This window comes from Myotis davidii, unplaced genomic scaffold (genome assembly GCF_000327345.1).
Source record: "Myotis davidii unplaced genomic scaffold, ASM32734v1 scaffold147, whole genome shotgun sequence".
In the NCBI taxonomy this organism is placed as follows: Eukaryota; Metazoa; Chordata; class Mammalia; order Chiroptera; family Vespertilionidae; genus Myotis; species Myotis davidii.
Window position 1 is genome coordinate 7,126,441 of NW_006383010.1, and position 12,380 is coordinate 7,138,820.

General features: G+C 37.9%; 1 protein-coding gene across 1 annotated transcript in view; it reads right to left on the minus strand.

Annotated features, from left to right (window-relative positions):
• Window positions 1-12,380, minus strand: part of PTPRK (protein tyrosine phosphatase, receptor type K) — a 472,216-nt gene that overhangs the window by 69,894 nt on the left and 389,942 nt on the right. Inside the window, exon 13 of the mRNA XM_015557792.1 lies at window positions 9,009-9,045. Within this exon, the coding sequence (XP_015413278.1) occupies window positions 9,009-9,045 (37 nt within the window). The remainder of the gene's footprint in view (window positions 1-9,008; window positions 9,046-12,380) is intronic.

Sequence of the window (12,380 nt, forward strand, 5' to 3'; positions counted from 1 at the left end):
TCCGCGGGCTGAGGCATCAGGCCTGGGCAAGGGGCAGAGCCAGCAATCGGAGGGGTCTGGGGGTCCCCTGCCCAGGCCTGACGCCTGGGCCAGAGGCATCAGGCCTGGGCTGGGGCAGAACCAGTGATTGGGGGGAGATGGGGGTCCCCTGTCCAAGCCTGACACCTCTGTCAGAGGCGCCAGGCCTGGGCAAGGGGCCGATCCTGTGATTGGAGGGTGATGGGGGTCAATGCCTGAGGGCTCCCAGTATGTGAGAGGGGGCAGGCTGGGCTGAGGGACACTCCCCCCACACACACACCAAGTGCACGAATTACGTGCACCGGGCCCCTGGTATTTAATAAGTACTTAATAAAATAAGATACTGAAATAAATATGGAAAATAAACAATTAACAAAATGCAAAAAATAGATATATCAAAGGATCCTTGAAAAGGACTACCAATCACCCTGATTTTTTTAAAAGTAAATGACCCGATTGCTTTCAGTCTTCTTCCTAACTCATTCTCCTAGTTGTGCTTGGAAGTGAATCTTGTTCACAGTGCCACCACCACCACCACCGTTTCAATTTGGGCCAATCAGATCTTTCTGCCTCCTAGCAGTAAGCAGTAGTGTATGTTTGATCACTAGACCTAGGTCTCTATCACTGATAGATCCTCTTTGGGAGAAAAGAGAAATATCATACACCTCCATTTAACTCATTCCAGATAAAGGCCGAATTAGTTTACATCTCAGGGCAAATTTGAAACTGGACTCTCCTATCCTGAGGTGCCTCTACTTCCTGCAGAAATGTTAATATAGGTCATTTCCTGAAACCCTGCATGATGAGCACCTGTTCCTGTGAATGGATCCAAATAAAAGCATGATGCAAATGTGGGGGGAGCCAGTCCTCTGCGAGGGACTGGGGCTCCAGAGTTCTCCCAGCCTCCTGGAACACTTGCCTATCAAGGCTTAAGAATGTATATCATAAACTGATATTTAGGCAATCGAGTTTAGATTTTATTACTCCTGTGACACTAGCACTTTCAGGAAATAAGTCTAGTGTAATTACGCTTTTACACATATTTGCTTCAATAAAGTGTTTATTTAGATAAAGAAAAATGGAAAGGAGGCGGTCATGTCTAAATATCTGCAAAATTCATTTTGGCAAATAAATATCTTGTGATCATGATAATAGGTTGGGGAGGGAAGCACATCACTGGGTGTTTGGTCAATTCTAAAACCAAATTCCTCCAAAACTAGAAAAGAACTAATCCATGGTTTAGAAATATGAAATATTCTTTTATTTTCTCTGCTATAAATTACTTTAAATGGCTGTACATAAGGTGGGGAGATTTAACTTCTCTCTTTCAGATTTTTAAAATAATTACTACACTGAGAGAAAAACTAAATTTTTTCTTCACACAATGTGGTTTTAACACTGATTCTCAAACCCATATGTTCTTTATCAATAAACGGGAAATGTAGTTTAGACTTCTCACAGCATTGTTTCATAGACATTATTATACTGAACACTGAAAAATACTTCTATCAGAACATCTGGCAAACAGAAGTCAAACGGAACTTAACTGGTGGTGTGCATATTTTTCTAATTTTTTTCAACTTGGTCATATATCTGAGAAGAGATGTTAACTTGTTTTTCTTTTCAGGAGAAATTTGAAATACTAGTCTACTTTATGTATTTTTCTAGGATTGTTATGACATTCATCTTGTTCTCATTCTGCAGAGCATTGTGTGAGTTTTTCAAATAGCTTCTTTAAACTGGATTTTTTTTTAAAAAAGGTTCTCTTAGCAGTGAATTTAAAATGATCCTCTCATCTGCTTCTGCCAACTGACTTACCTAATAAATCCCAACTTACTCCATGGCTACTCATGCTTTCTCATATGTTGATTGTTTGGTGTTTTTTTTTTTTTTTGACACATTTTGTTTTTAAAGAATAAAAAGTACAGTTTTCACAACTTCTAAGAATGCTGTCCTACTCAGTGTAAGAAAGTCTAAAGAATTCTGAAATCAGAGACTGTTGATGACTAATAAAAGCACAACTATAAACCAAGATGATTTAGAATTGCTTGCAGCTCAGGAAGCGTAAAAGAACAACCATGCACTTAAAGATATTCCAAAGAAAACTAAAGTATTTCTAGGCTTTCCCTAAGAGGCAGCCTTCATGAAAAGAGCTTGCATGTTTGTTAATTTTATTTGATTCATCAACTTGAAACAAAATACATCCTATAAATTGAACAGTTAGTTGTTCATGCGCTCGTCTCTTCATTCTTTATAGAACAGTTTTAAAACAAATTCAATGGTATCATTATGTAAATCATTTAACAATAAAACATAAAATGTTAACCATGTTTTTGCACCTTAGATAAGCAAAATCTTAAAATACTGGTGTCAATTAGTAATGAGAAGAGAGTATGCGAAACAAGCATTCAAATATATTGTTTGAAACATAAATTTGTAGAATTCTTTTTTAATGTAATTTATAATTATTTAAAAATCTATAAATAGCACATGACTTAGAAATATTGATTTTTAAGAGTTTATTCTATAACAGATAATTAAGTTCTTAGCCAAGGATGTTTATTCCATTGCATATAATTGCAAGGTAAATGAACAATCAAAATGTCCAACAATAAAGGAAGGGTTAAACATACATTCATACACCATGGAATATGAGTATTTTCTAACTTGAAAATGTGTCCAAGACAAAAATATTTTTAGAATATATTTTTATTGATTTCAGAGAGGAAGGGAAAGGAAGAGAGAGATAGAAACATCAATGATGAGAATCATTGCTCAGCTGCCTCCTGCACACCCACTACTGGGGATCAAGCCTGCAACAAGAGCATGTGTCTTGACTGGGAACTGAACCATGACCTCCTGGTTCATAGGTCGATGCTCAACCCCTGGGCCAATAGCCCCTGCTCAACACTGGCTGGTCCAAGCCAAAAAATTAATTTGAGTTAAAAAATAGCAAGTTCCAGGCCACTATCTTGGGATGACAACAATTTTTTTAATCTGTATATTTTTCTATCTATAGAAATATAGATATGCTTTCATAACTGCAATGTCTGTAAAGAGATCCTCACCAGGTTGGGTAAATATAAAAAAAATTGTATCTGTAACATATAAACATTGGTGATTTATTTTATAAAATCAGGTTTAAAGCCTACATAGTTTACAGAATATATTTGTTAAATGGAGGTTATTACCAAATCCTAAATTACAGTAAATCTATAACATAGACTTTAAATATTTTACCAGAGCGAAAAGTAAACCATTCTATTTCTAAGAACAGATCTTGGCAGAGTTGAGGAATCTCCAGGTAAAGGATAATATCTCATGTTTTAAGACAGATGTGGCCAATGACTATTTTTAACCAAACCTGCTCTGCATGGTAACTACATACAGCCATCATGCCTCCGTTCTACAACTGTCTTCCTTGGAGCTCAATATCTGGCTTAGTGCCTGACAGAGTGTAAACAGGCCATAAATACACTCTGAATGGATGACAAATTCCCGATGTTTAGCAGCTGGTGGAACAGTTAGATGTGGGGAAATTAAGCAAAGATATATTCAAGACAGGACTGTTGTTCACCATGATGATGTAAAATTTCTATCATAAACAATTAGATACCAACAATGTAGTTGTTACCATGAGAAGTGATGTGATAGGAAGCCTTGAGAAAAGCCCCAAAATTACATGAGCTGATGTCTTAGCTACATACTCTTATGAGACCCTTAATTTTCTTTCTTCCTCGTCTCTCTACAAAAATTTTCAAATTTGCTGTAGTCTTTAGTATACTGTTAGACCACCAACAGTCAACCACGTTTACTTCCACTATCTCCCCTAGTAGCTGAACTTGTCAGAAAAATCACAACTGGCAAATACAAAGCAGCTTTTTATAAAGGAGTCAAACCTGGGATGATGGTTATCAGGGTAAGCAGAGGAAAGTCTTACTAACGCAGTGAAATCCTATCTCAAAAGCACAGCCCAGTCGGATGATCATCTGGGAAATAACAGCAGCAAATGGACCAAGAATTGGTTTCCTCGTAGGCAGAGTGGCATTTCAAGAGGAACAGATGCAAAGCCAGGTGTTACTTGTAAGTAACAGAAGCAGCCAGCAATTAAAACATCGCTTTCTGAATTTACAAGATGGAAGACACACCTGCACACACAAACATTGCTCAGGAAGAATAACAATGATTTAAAAGGACAATTTGTGTATTTACTTAAGGGTCACTGATACTCAAACTGTGAACTTTCTGCCCTTACCAGGATATATAAAGGGTGGCCAGGATCACTGTATCACCTCCACTATTTACAAACATTAATTTCTGCATTTCCTTAAACAAGGAAGCAGAAGTAGTAATTTCTTTACCTGTATAATCAGCAGGAGCTCTTAAAAGAGTAAAACAAATGTAAGAAGGGAACAAGATTCCAAATTTTGAAGCTAGGCTGTCATCTGTATCAAAAACAGGACATGAAAAACCCAGAACTATTGGAATGTTTGGGTAATAACATTTATTGTTTGTCTTTAAAAGCACGCTAAACCATATGCTCAAGTATGTGACTTTTTTTTGTATCTCATTTTCACAAAATCTGAGATATTTTAAAAAATGAATTAGAATTTTTCCAAGATTTTTTATAAGTGTAATTAGGGAATAGTAGAAAACTGATCACAAAAAAATACTTGACTAATCTAAAAGTTTTAAACACAAGACAAGTTCAAAAGCATGTCATTTTCTATCTTTCCTTCTGTCAATAGTGATCATTCAAGAAAGATTCAATTAACTTTCTACTCTAATGCCATTTATTCAATCAGAGAGATAATCTTTAAGGTAATCCACATTTCATTAAAAAACTGAATAGAATGCATACTATCAGACACCACACAAATAGGGGATAAAGAATATTTTGTTTATTATGGAGCCATAATCATAAACCGATGCTCTATAACACTCTGCAAATGTGTTTCAATGAGACCAAACTGGATTTTGATCTTTAATCCCTACAACAGGATAAATATAGAAAAAAGAGAGGCAGCGCTCATTTGCAATAAAACTAACGTAATCTTCTGATATGTGGATTCACTCCAAAGACCTGTTTTTAATGGCTAGGAACACAAGTTCTTTAAGTTGTTTGTTTTTAAAATTTAGTATTTGCCCTTTTCAAAATCAAAGGATTAAAATAGGGAATCTATGTTCCCAGTATATAAAAACAATGATATCAACAAAGAACAAATATGTGTACGTGAATGCGTATATAAGTATGTATTTCGGAGTGTGCGTGTTTTAAAAAAGACTGCACCTTCAACACTGCTTGGAAACCTCTTCACCTACATATCCAAGTTCATCATTTATAAATTTTGTTTCCCACCTAACTGGAGGGCATAACTCAACTAAATTTCTGCCACAGAGCAAAAATTCCCTTTCCTCCAGTTGCTGGAAACATGTTCCCCCCTTCTTCGAGCCCTTGTTAGCAGGCGCTTTAACATTCATATTTCTGCTAACAGTCTGTTAAAGGTAAGTTATGCTTTTTGTATCATGCTCTAAGGATTCTCTGAAGCCTCTACCCACTGCCCAATTCCAAAGTCACTTTCATATTTTCAGGTATTTGTTACAGTAGGACCCAGCTTCCAGACACCAAAACTCATATTGGTTACCTTTTATGCTGTAACGAAATACCAAACATTAATGGGTTACAACCACACACATTTATTATCTGACAGTTCTAGAGGCCGGAAGTCCTAAATGAATTTATGGGACTAAAATTAAGAAGTTCACTGGTTTATGTTCCTTCTGGAGGCACAAGGGGAAAAAAAATCATTTGTCTTATCTAGTTTCCAGAAATCCCTGCATTCCTTGGCTTATGGCCCCTTTGTCTTTCTGCAGAGCACATCCATCATCACTCCAGCTCTTGCCTCTGTCTTCACATTGGTTCTCGGACTCTGAGCCTCCCACCTGCCACTTATATAAACTCTTACTGGGTCTGCCTGGATCACCCAGGATCAGTGCCCTATCCCAAGATCCTTAAAATATCTGCAAAGTATTTTGAAGATTAGAACATGGACATTTTGGTGGAGGCTGGGGGAGGGGAGCATTATTAAGGCTACCATTATCTATTTAATATAATATGATTCCCTAGAAATGTAATTAGGCTCAGTGTTGATGGACAGTTTTTAAAAAAGTGGTTTAGAAGAGAGATAACCTTATCACCAAGAGTTCAGCCATCTTTGCTCTGCAAGGTAATGTTATTTCTGACCCTTGCTCATTAGTGTCTATGAAATGTTATATGAGCAGAGGAGTAGCTTCATTCTCATTAGTCTCCTAAGGCAGTATTTCTAGAAATAAAGCAATGATTTAGACTGCTGTTGACAGTATTCGAATGAAACTCTAAATTGTAAAATTATCTCTGGTAAACAACTGGCATCCTCAGTTTGATGCTCTCAGTCTACGCTAGCTATCAAAAAATATCTCAGAATTGGTCTTTAATTACTTTAGAGAAATGAGTACTACGGTGGTTTGCTAGTAATCACAGTGCTTTGGTTGACAGGGCATCGGTGTGTGCTAATTGTTCAGATCACTGGTACTCACGAAGCGTGGTCACCACAGTGGCAGCAGCAGTAAACCTGCTAGAAATGCATATTCTTGGGCCCTTCCCTAGGCCTATTGGTTTGGAAACTGCCATTGAGGCCCAACAACCGGTTTTCACAAGGCCTCCACAGGACTCTGACTCAAGCTGAAGTCTGAAATCACTAATGAAGACCAGTCTGTTTCATCCTCAGGGTCTGAGCCCACGCTCCTTAGCAGCCAAGCACACACGCCCCTCAAGGTCTTTGCATGTGTTCCCTCTGCCTTCAACGTTTCATACATATATAACCTATTTTAATCCTCACAACAATAGTGAGGAGTGAATACACTATTATGCATCTTTCGGGAGTGAGGGGTTAAATAATTTGCAAATGTTAAAGAATAGTAAAGGGTACAGTCAGGGGAATATGAACCCCGATAGTCGAGGGCCAGGGTCCTCTACGCCTACTCATTAAACCACACTGCCAAACTGGAGATCCAGAGCACAGCAGGATAAATTATTAAACAAAGAAGAAACAACCACAAATGGACTTTTTCTTACTACCTCTGAGTTTCAGGACAATATTCTGCGCCACCTTGTACGTTTGACTTCTATAATCTTATAATTCCTGCAATTTAAATCTCATATTGTATTTTTTCATTATAATTTTATTTGTATTGAGAGCGGGACAAAATGGCAAACACTTGTATAAGTGCAAATAATTAAATAACCAAATAAGAAAAATTTTAAATCATTTATACCTATCTTTTCTCAGTTATAAAAAATATCTAAAAATCTTTTTGGAAGCTGATGCAAGACTACTTTACATTTTTGGCTTTATTTTAAGTTTGGAAAAAACATAGTTGATATATACCTAAATGCTCTCTGCCATTATCTTTAAAATTTTCAACTCTACTTCTTGATCCATGAGCTGTTTTTAAAATAAAATAAATGCTTGTACATCATGTGCATCTGTATATATATTTTTCTTTCCTTTCACTAAGGATTGCTTTTTTAAATATCATGTGGAATCGTAGTATTTGAATTAAAAAGTGCATTTATTTTCTCTTCTGTGAAGCTTTTTTTATTACTTCTCGTGAGTCAAGAAAAACGTCTCTTTTGCTTTTACAAACAAGAGTATAACACAAATGCTTAATTGAGCAGACTGATGATTAGATGAGAAAAAATGATGAAAGGAATGATGCCAGCACAAACAGAATATAGCCATTCATTTTTATCCAAATGAATCAACTACTGGTCATGAACGTGGGTCTAATACTAATTCCAGTGGCAAACAACCCAGAGCACCAACTCTCCACAGAGCTCCATGTCTGCATGCAGACAGCTTTTTTCTTGTTCCTCTTGTTAAAATACACCAACCTCTCTCTCTCCTTTGTTGGCACAATCGCATAAGTCTTAAATGAAAGATTATAATCATAGTGAATGCTGAAGATTTTCTCCCACTCTGAAATCTAAATACTCATTCGAAGATGAAAATGTTTTCTCCTAAAAAACTAGGCAACACAGCTAAACTATGAAAAGTCAGCAGAAAAAAGCAGGAATTGCCCTGGCCATTAGCCATCACAGATTTAATTTATTGGCTTTGGTTGGATTAAAAAAAAAAAAGTAAAGCATCTCCAATGAACTTGCAGTACTGATGAAGTTATAGACCAGTCTTCACACCTATACTCTTCCACATGCATGGACTAGCCTGCTCTTTTTACCTTTGATCGTCTACCAGAGAAAGTAACAATGGTTTTTAAACAAACACCTTGTGATTTTGAACTGATATTGCTGAGTTTTTCCAATACATTGGTTGATCAGCAGCACAAGACCTTTCAGACACTGAATGGCAGGAAAAAGTCCTTCTAAGGCAGCGGCTCTCAACCTGTGGGTCGCGACTCCTTTGGGGGTCGAACAACCCTTTCACAGGCCTAAGACCATCGGAAAACACATATATAATTACATATTGTTTTGTGATTAATCACTATGCTTTAATTATGTTCAATTTGTAGCAATGAAAATACATCCTGCATATCAGATATTTACATGACGATTCATAACAGTAGCAAAATTACAGTTATGAAGTAGCAACGAAAATAATTTTCTGGTTGGGGGTCACCACAAACATGAGGAACTGTATTAAAGGGTCGCGGCATTAGAAAGGTTGAGAACCACTGTTAAGGGTTTCTAAATCCCTCCTATTCTCATAACAAGATTCCTCCAGTCAATTCCTAGAGGATGAAAAGTAGCACCCATTACATGTTAAAGACACCCAAGTGAGTCCCAGGACTTGGCTGGCAGTTTAACTGGGTCCTACTACAAAACTGTAGTAGAAGTGCTACATGTAATTAGCCCTGAAGGAGGGAATAAAGCTCTTTCATTTTAGAAAGCTGGATAATGGAATTCGAAAAAGAAAAAAAAGCAAACCTCTTACCTTTTGTAGCAATTCGTACACACTGGGTTTTAGTTTCCTGATGGAGTGAAAATGAAAGAAAATAGTCAGTGTCTACATAGGCTTCCTGTTTCATAAACTATAACTATTATGAAGATCAATCTGGAGCTATAAAATAGGTTTATAAAGAATACAATTGCAGTGCTACAGAAACATGTTTTTATATGTATTCTTAGATAATTTTTAAAATCTAAAATAAAGACTTAAGCCCTGAGCAGTGTGTTCAGTGGTTAGAGGGTTGGCCAGTGCACAGAAGGGTCACAATTTCAATTCCCAGTCAAGGGCACATGCCTCTGTTGCTGATTTGATCCTGGCCCCAGTTAGAGTGTGTGTCTGAGGCAACCAACCAATGTCTCTCGCACATCAATGTTTCTCTTTATCTCCCGCCCGCCCCCAAACTCCATCCCTCCCACTCTCTCTTAAAAGCAATGGAAAAGTGTATCCTCCAGGGAGGATTAACAGCAACAACAACAACAAATAAAAACTTAAATTTTTTTCAATATTTTTCTAAAGATTTAGGTGTCTGTTTTTACCTTGTAATGAAACAGGATGTCTTATCTGGGACAAGTATAATGGCAACAATTTGCATTTTGCACTTTCTGAACAATCAGAAAGAAAACATATTTGCAAAGCTAATACAAATCAGATCCAAATATAAACTTCATTTTCACCTCATAGCTGCACACTCAGACCAAAGCTGGGCATCACATACTGTCACTTGGAGCCTTCCATGACTAAAGAGCTGAATAATAGTTAGAAAATCATAAAAAAATACTTCATACCCTGGCAGGGTGACTCAGGTGGTTGGAGCATCATCCCATACACCAAAAGGTTGTGGGTTTAATATCCAATCAGGGCACATATTTAGTTATAGGTTCAATACTGGTTAGGGTGAGTATGGGAGGCAACTAATCTCTCTCTCTCTCTCCTCTTTTCTCCCTGTCTAAAAATCAATTAGAAAAACACACACACACATATCCTTGTGTGAGGAGTAAAAAAAATTACGTCAGAGTTGGAACATAATTTATCTGTTCTTTTTTCTTTTTAATTTAGTTGTTAGGGAATAAATCTTCCTTGGTAGTGATTATTTTCCTCCTCTTGCTAGACAGATAGGGTTGAGGAAATAGGAGACATAGGAAAGAACACAAATTATCTTTTCTTTTCCTTTTTTTTTTTTAATGCTGTGGGGTGGCACTGGGAGTTGGTATGTACTTTAGGCCTACAATTCCCAGACTTAGTTTATTCAGCTCACATCTTTGAATGTACAAGAGTCTGGAAAAGATGTTAAAGCCAGTAAACAAGACAGAGGCTATTTGTTTTTAGATGCAGTTATAACTGCATCTTGAGTAGTTCTATATCTTGATAAACCAAAAGCTTATAACTCTCTCTTAAGCATTATTATTTTTAAATTAAGTAAAATAAAGTACTGAAGGGGAATCAGTAATTAAAAATGAAAGTATGCACTTCTATTCCTTGACTGTGACCTAAGGCCTTCACAGTGAATGGCAAGAGATTAGTTCACTTTCCTGTAGAGGCCAGATGGAATTTTGATCTCCTAAAAGCAATTGTTAACTCTATCAGGATTACCAACGATCGCTGGTCGGAGCCATGTCACTTTAAAAACTCTTTGCCAGGGGAACTGAAATATACTGTTGTCACTCTGTACTTTAACACATGCAGGTAAAGTAACATTTAGAAGAGACTGTTCATAAGAAAGCTTGCTTTTATTTATTTATTCATTAAAATATTTTTATTGATTTCAGCGAGGGAGAGGGAAAGACATATGGAATTATCAATGATGAGAGAAAATCACTGATTGGCTGCCTCATGCCAATCCCCTACTAGGGATTGAGCCCGCAAGCTGGGCATGTGTCCTTGACTGGAATCGAACCTGAGATCTTTCAGTCTGCAGGCTGATGCTCTATCCACTGAGTCACACCAGCTAGGGCAAGAAAGCTTTTAAAGAGTGCCATATAAAATCCTTTATAAATAACATGCATTCATTAATACGCCTCTCACACCACACACCAGATAACGAAAGTCGACTTGTACTCTATCAACTCTCTAAAGATGAATACCCAAACACAGAAGTATGCTTTCTACCCCTATGTTTCTCTACATCCAGAATGGAATATTAACTTTTATAGTCACCTGTCTTTTGAACAGCCCATTGTTACCAATGGGAGGGAATGAGGTGTAGGAGGGGAGCGGGCAGCTGACTTGCCTGGAACGATTCCCTCTCATGAAGAAATACACTAGAAGACGAGAAGAGCATTGTCACCCAGGAGCAGCCCCTGGCTTTGGGGTGCATTTTAGAAAATGCTGTGGGGCATTTTTCTCTGCCATATTCTGCAAACCAGCCACATACGGTGAGCAGAACGATAAAGTTTTCATTCAAAAGCAACCAGCCAATACCCTAAGTTCTCACGGTCCCTGCAGAAATATAAATGGATTGCTACGTCTTCCAGTTAAACTATTCCAAAATAGAACTGCTGCAACTAGATAGCACATATTTCACAGCACCTCTCACGTACCCACCTCGGGGACTCAATTACCCAAACCCAGCCATTTCCTATAAAGCTACAAGTCAACAAAAATGTCATTGTGCTAGTGGATTCCAAATTGTGGGCATTTTCTATTCTTAATGTATTTTTTCTATCTCCCTCTGGAAAGAAATAAATTAAATAAGTTTTAGGAAAGAAAATCTTTCACAGAGACCAGCATGAGGCAGGTTATTTCCCCACGTATGGAGCCACTGGTAGTTTCTCACTTCCTGTTGTGTTTTCCTTTTCAATATTCATTTGGGATCAGCGGCAGTGCTCAAAAACAACTGTGTCCAAAATGGGAAAAGGAGGGGCAACCAGGGAGATGGAAAACAAGACTCCTCCACCGGCCCAGCATCCAGCCCTCTCTGGGCAGCCTTCTGTTTAGGTTCTGTCAGACGGACCGCAGGCGTCCTATTTGTAATCGGAGGATTGTTACTTGTTATTTACAACTCGGCTTGTACCCCCTGAAAAGTTTATAAGGGTTTATTAGCCTGCTGTGGAACACGCATTCTGTTGATCCTGCAGTCGATTTCATCTTCTGAAGTGCAGCCACTCCTGAGCAAAGAGGACAGAACAATGGCTGATATTCACCAGGGCTCCAGCCCCAGCAGCAAGGCACACACACCTTTCCAAAGTGTTTTGCTCACAATTGCTCTTGTGGGCTTGCCTGAAGTGGGTTCGTAGAAGCTGTTACTAGGAAACAGGAATTCTGAGCAAGGTAACACGTGGGGCCCCCAGCTCAAAACCGTGCACACAGTTGGGAATAGAAGCAGCAGCCCCCTGCCCATCAATTATCTCCCCCACCGCC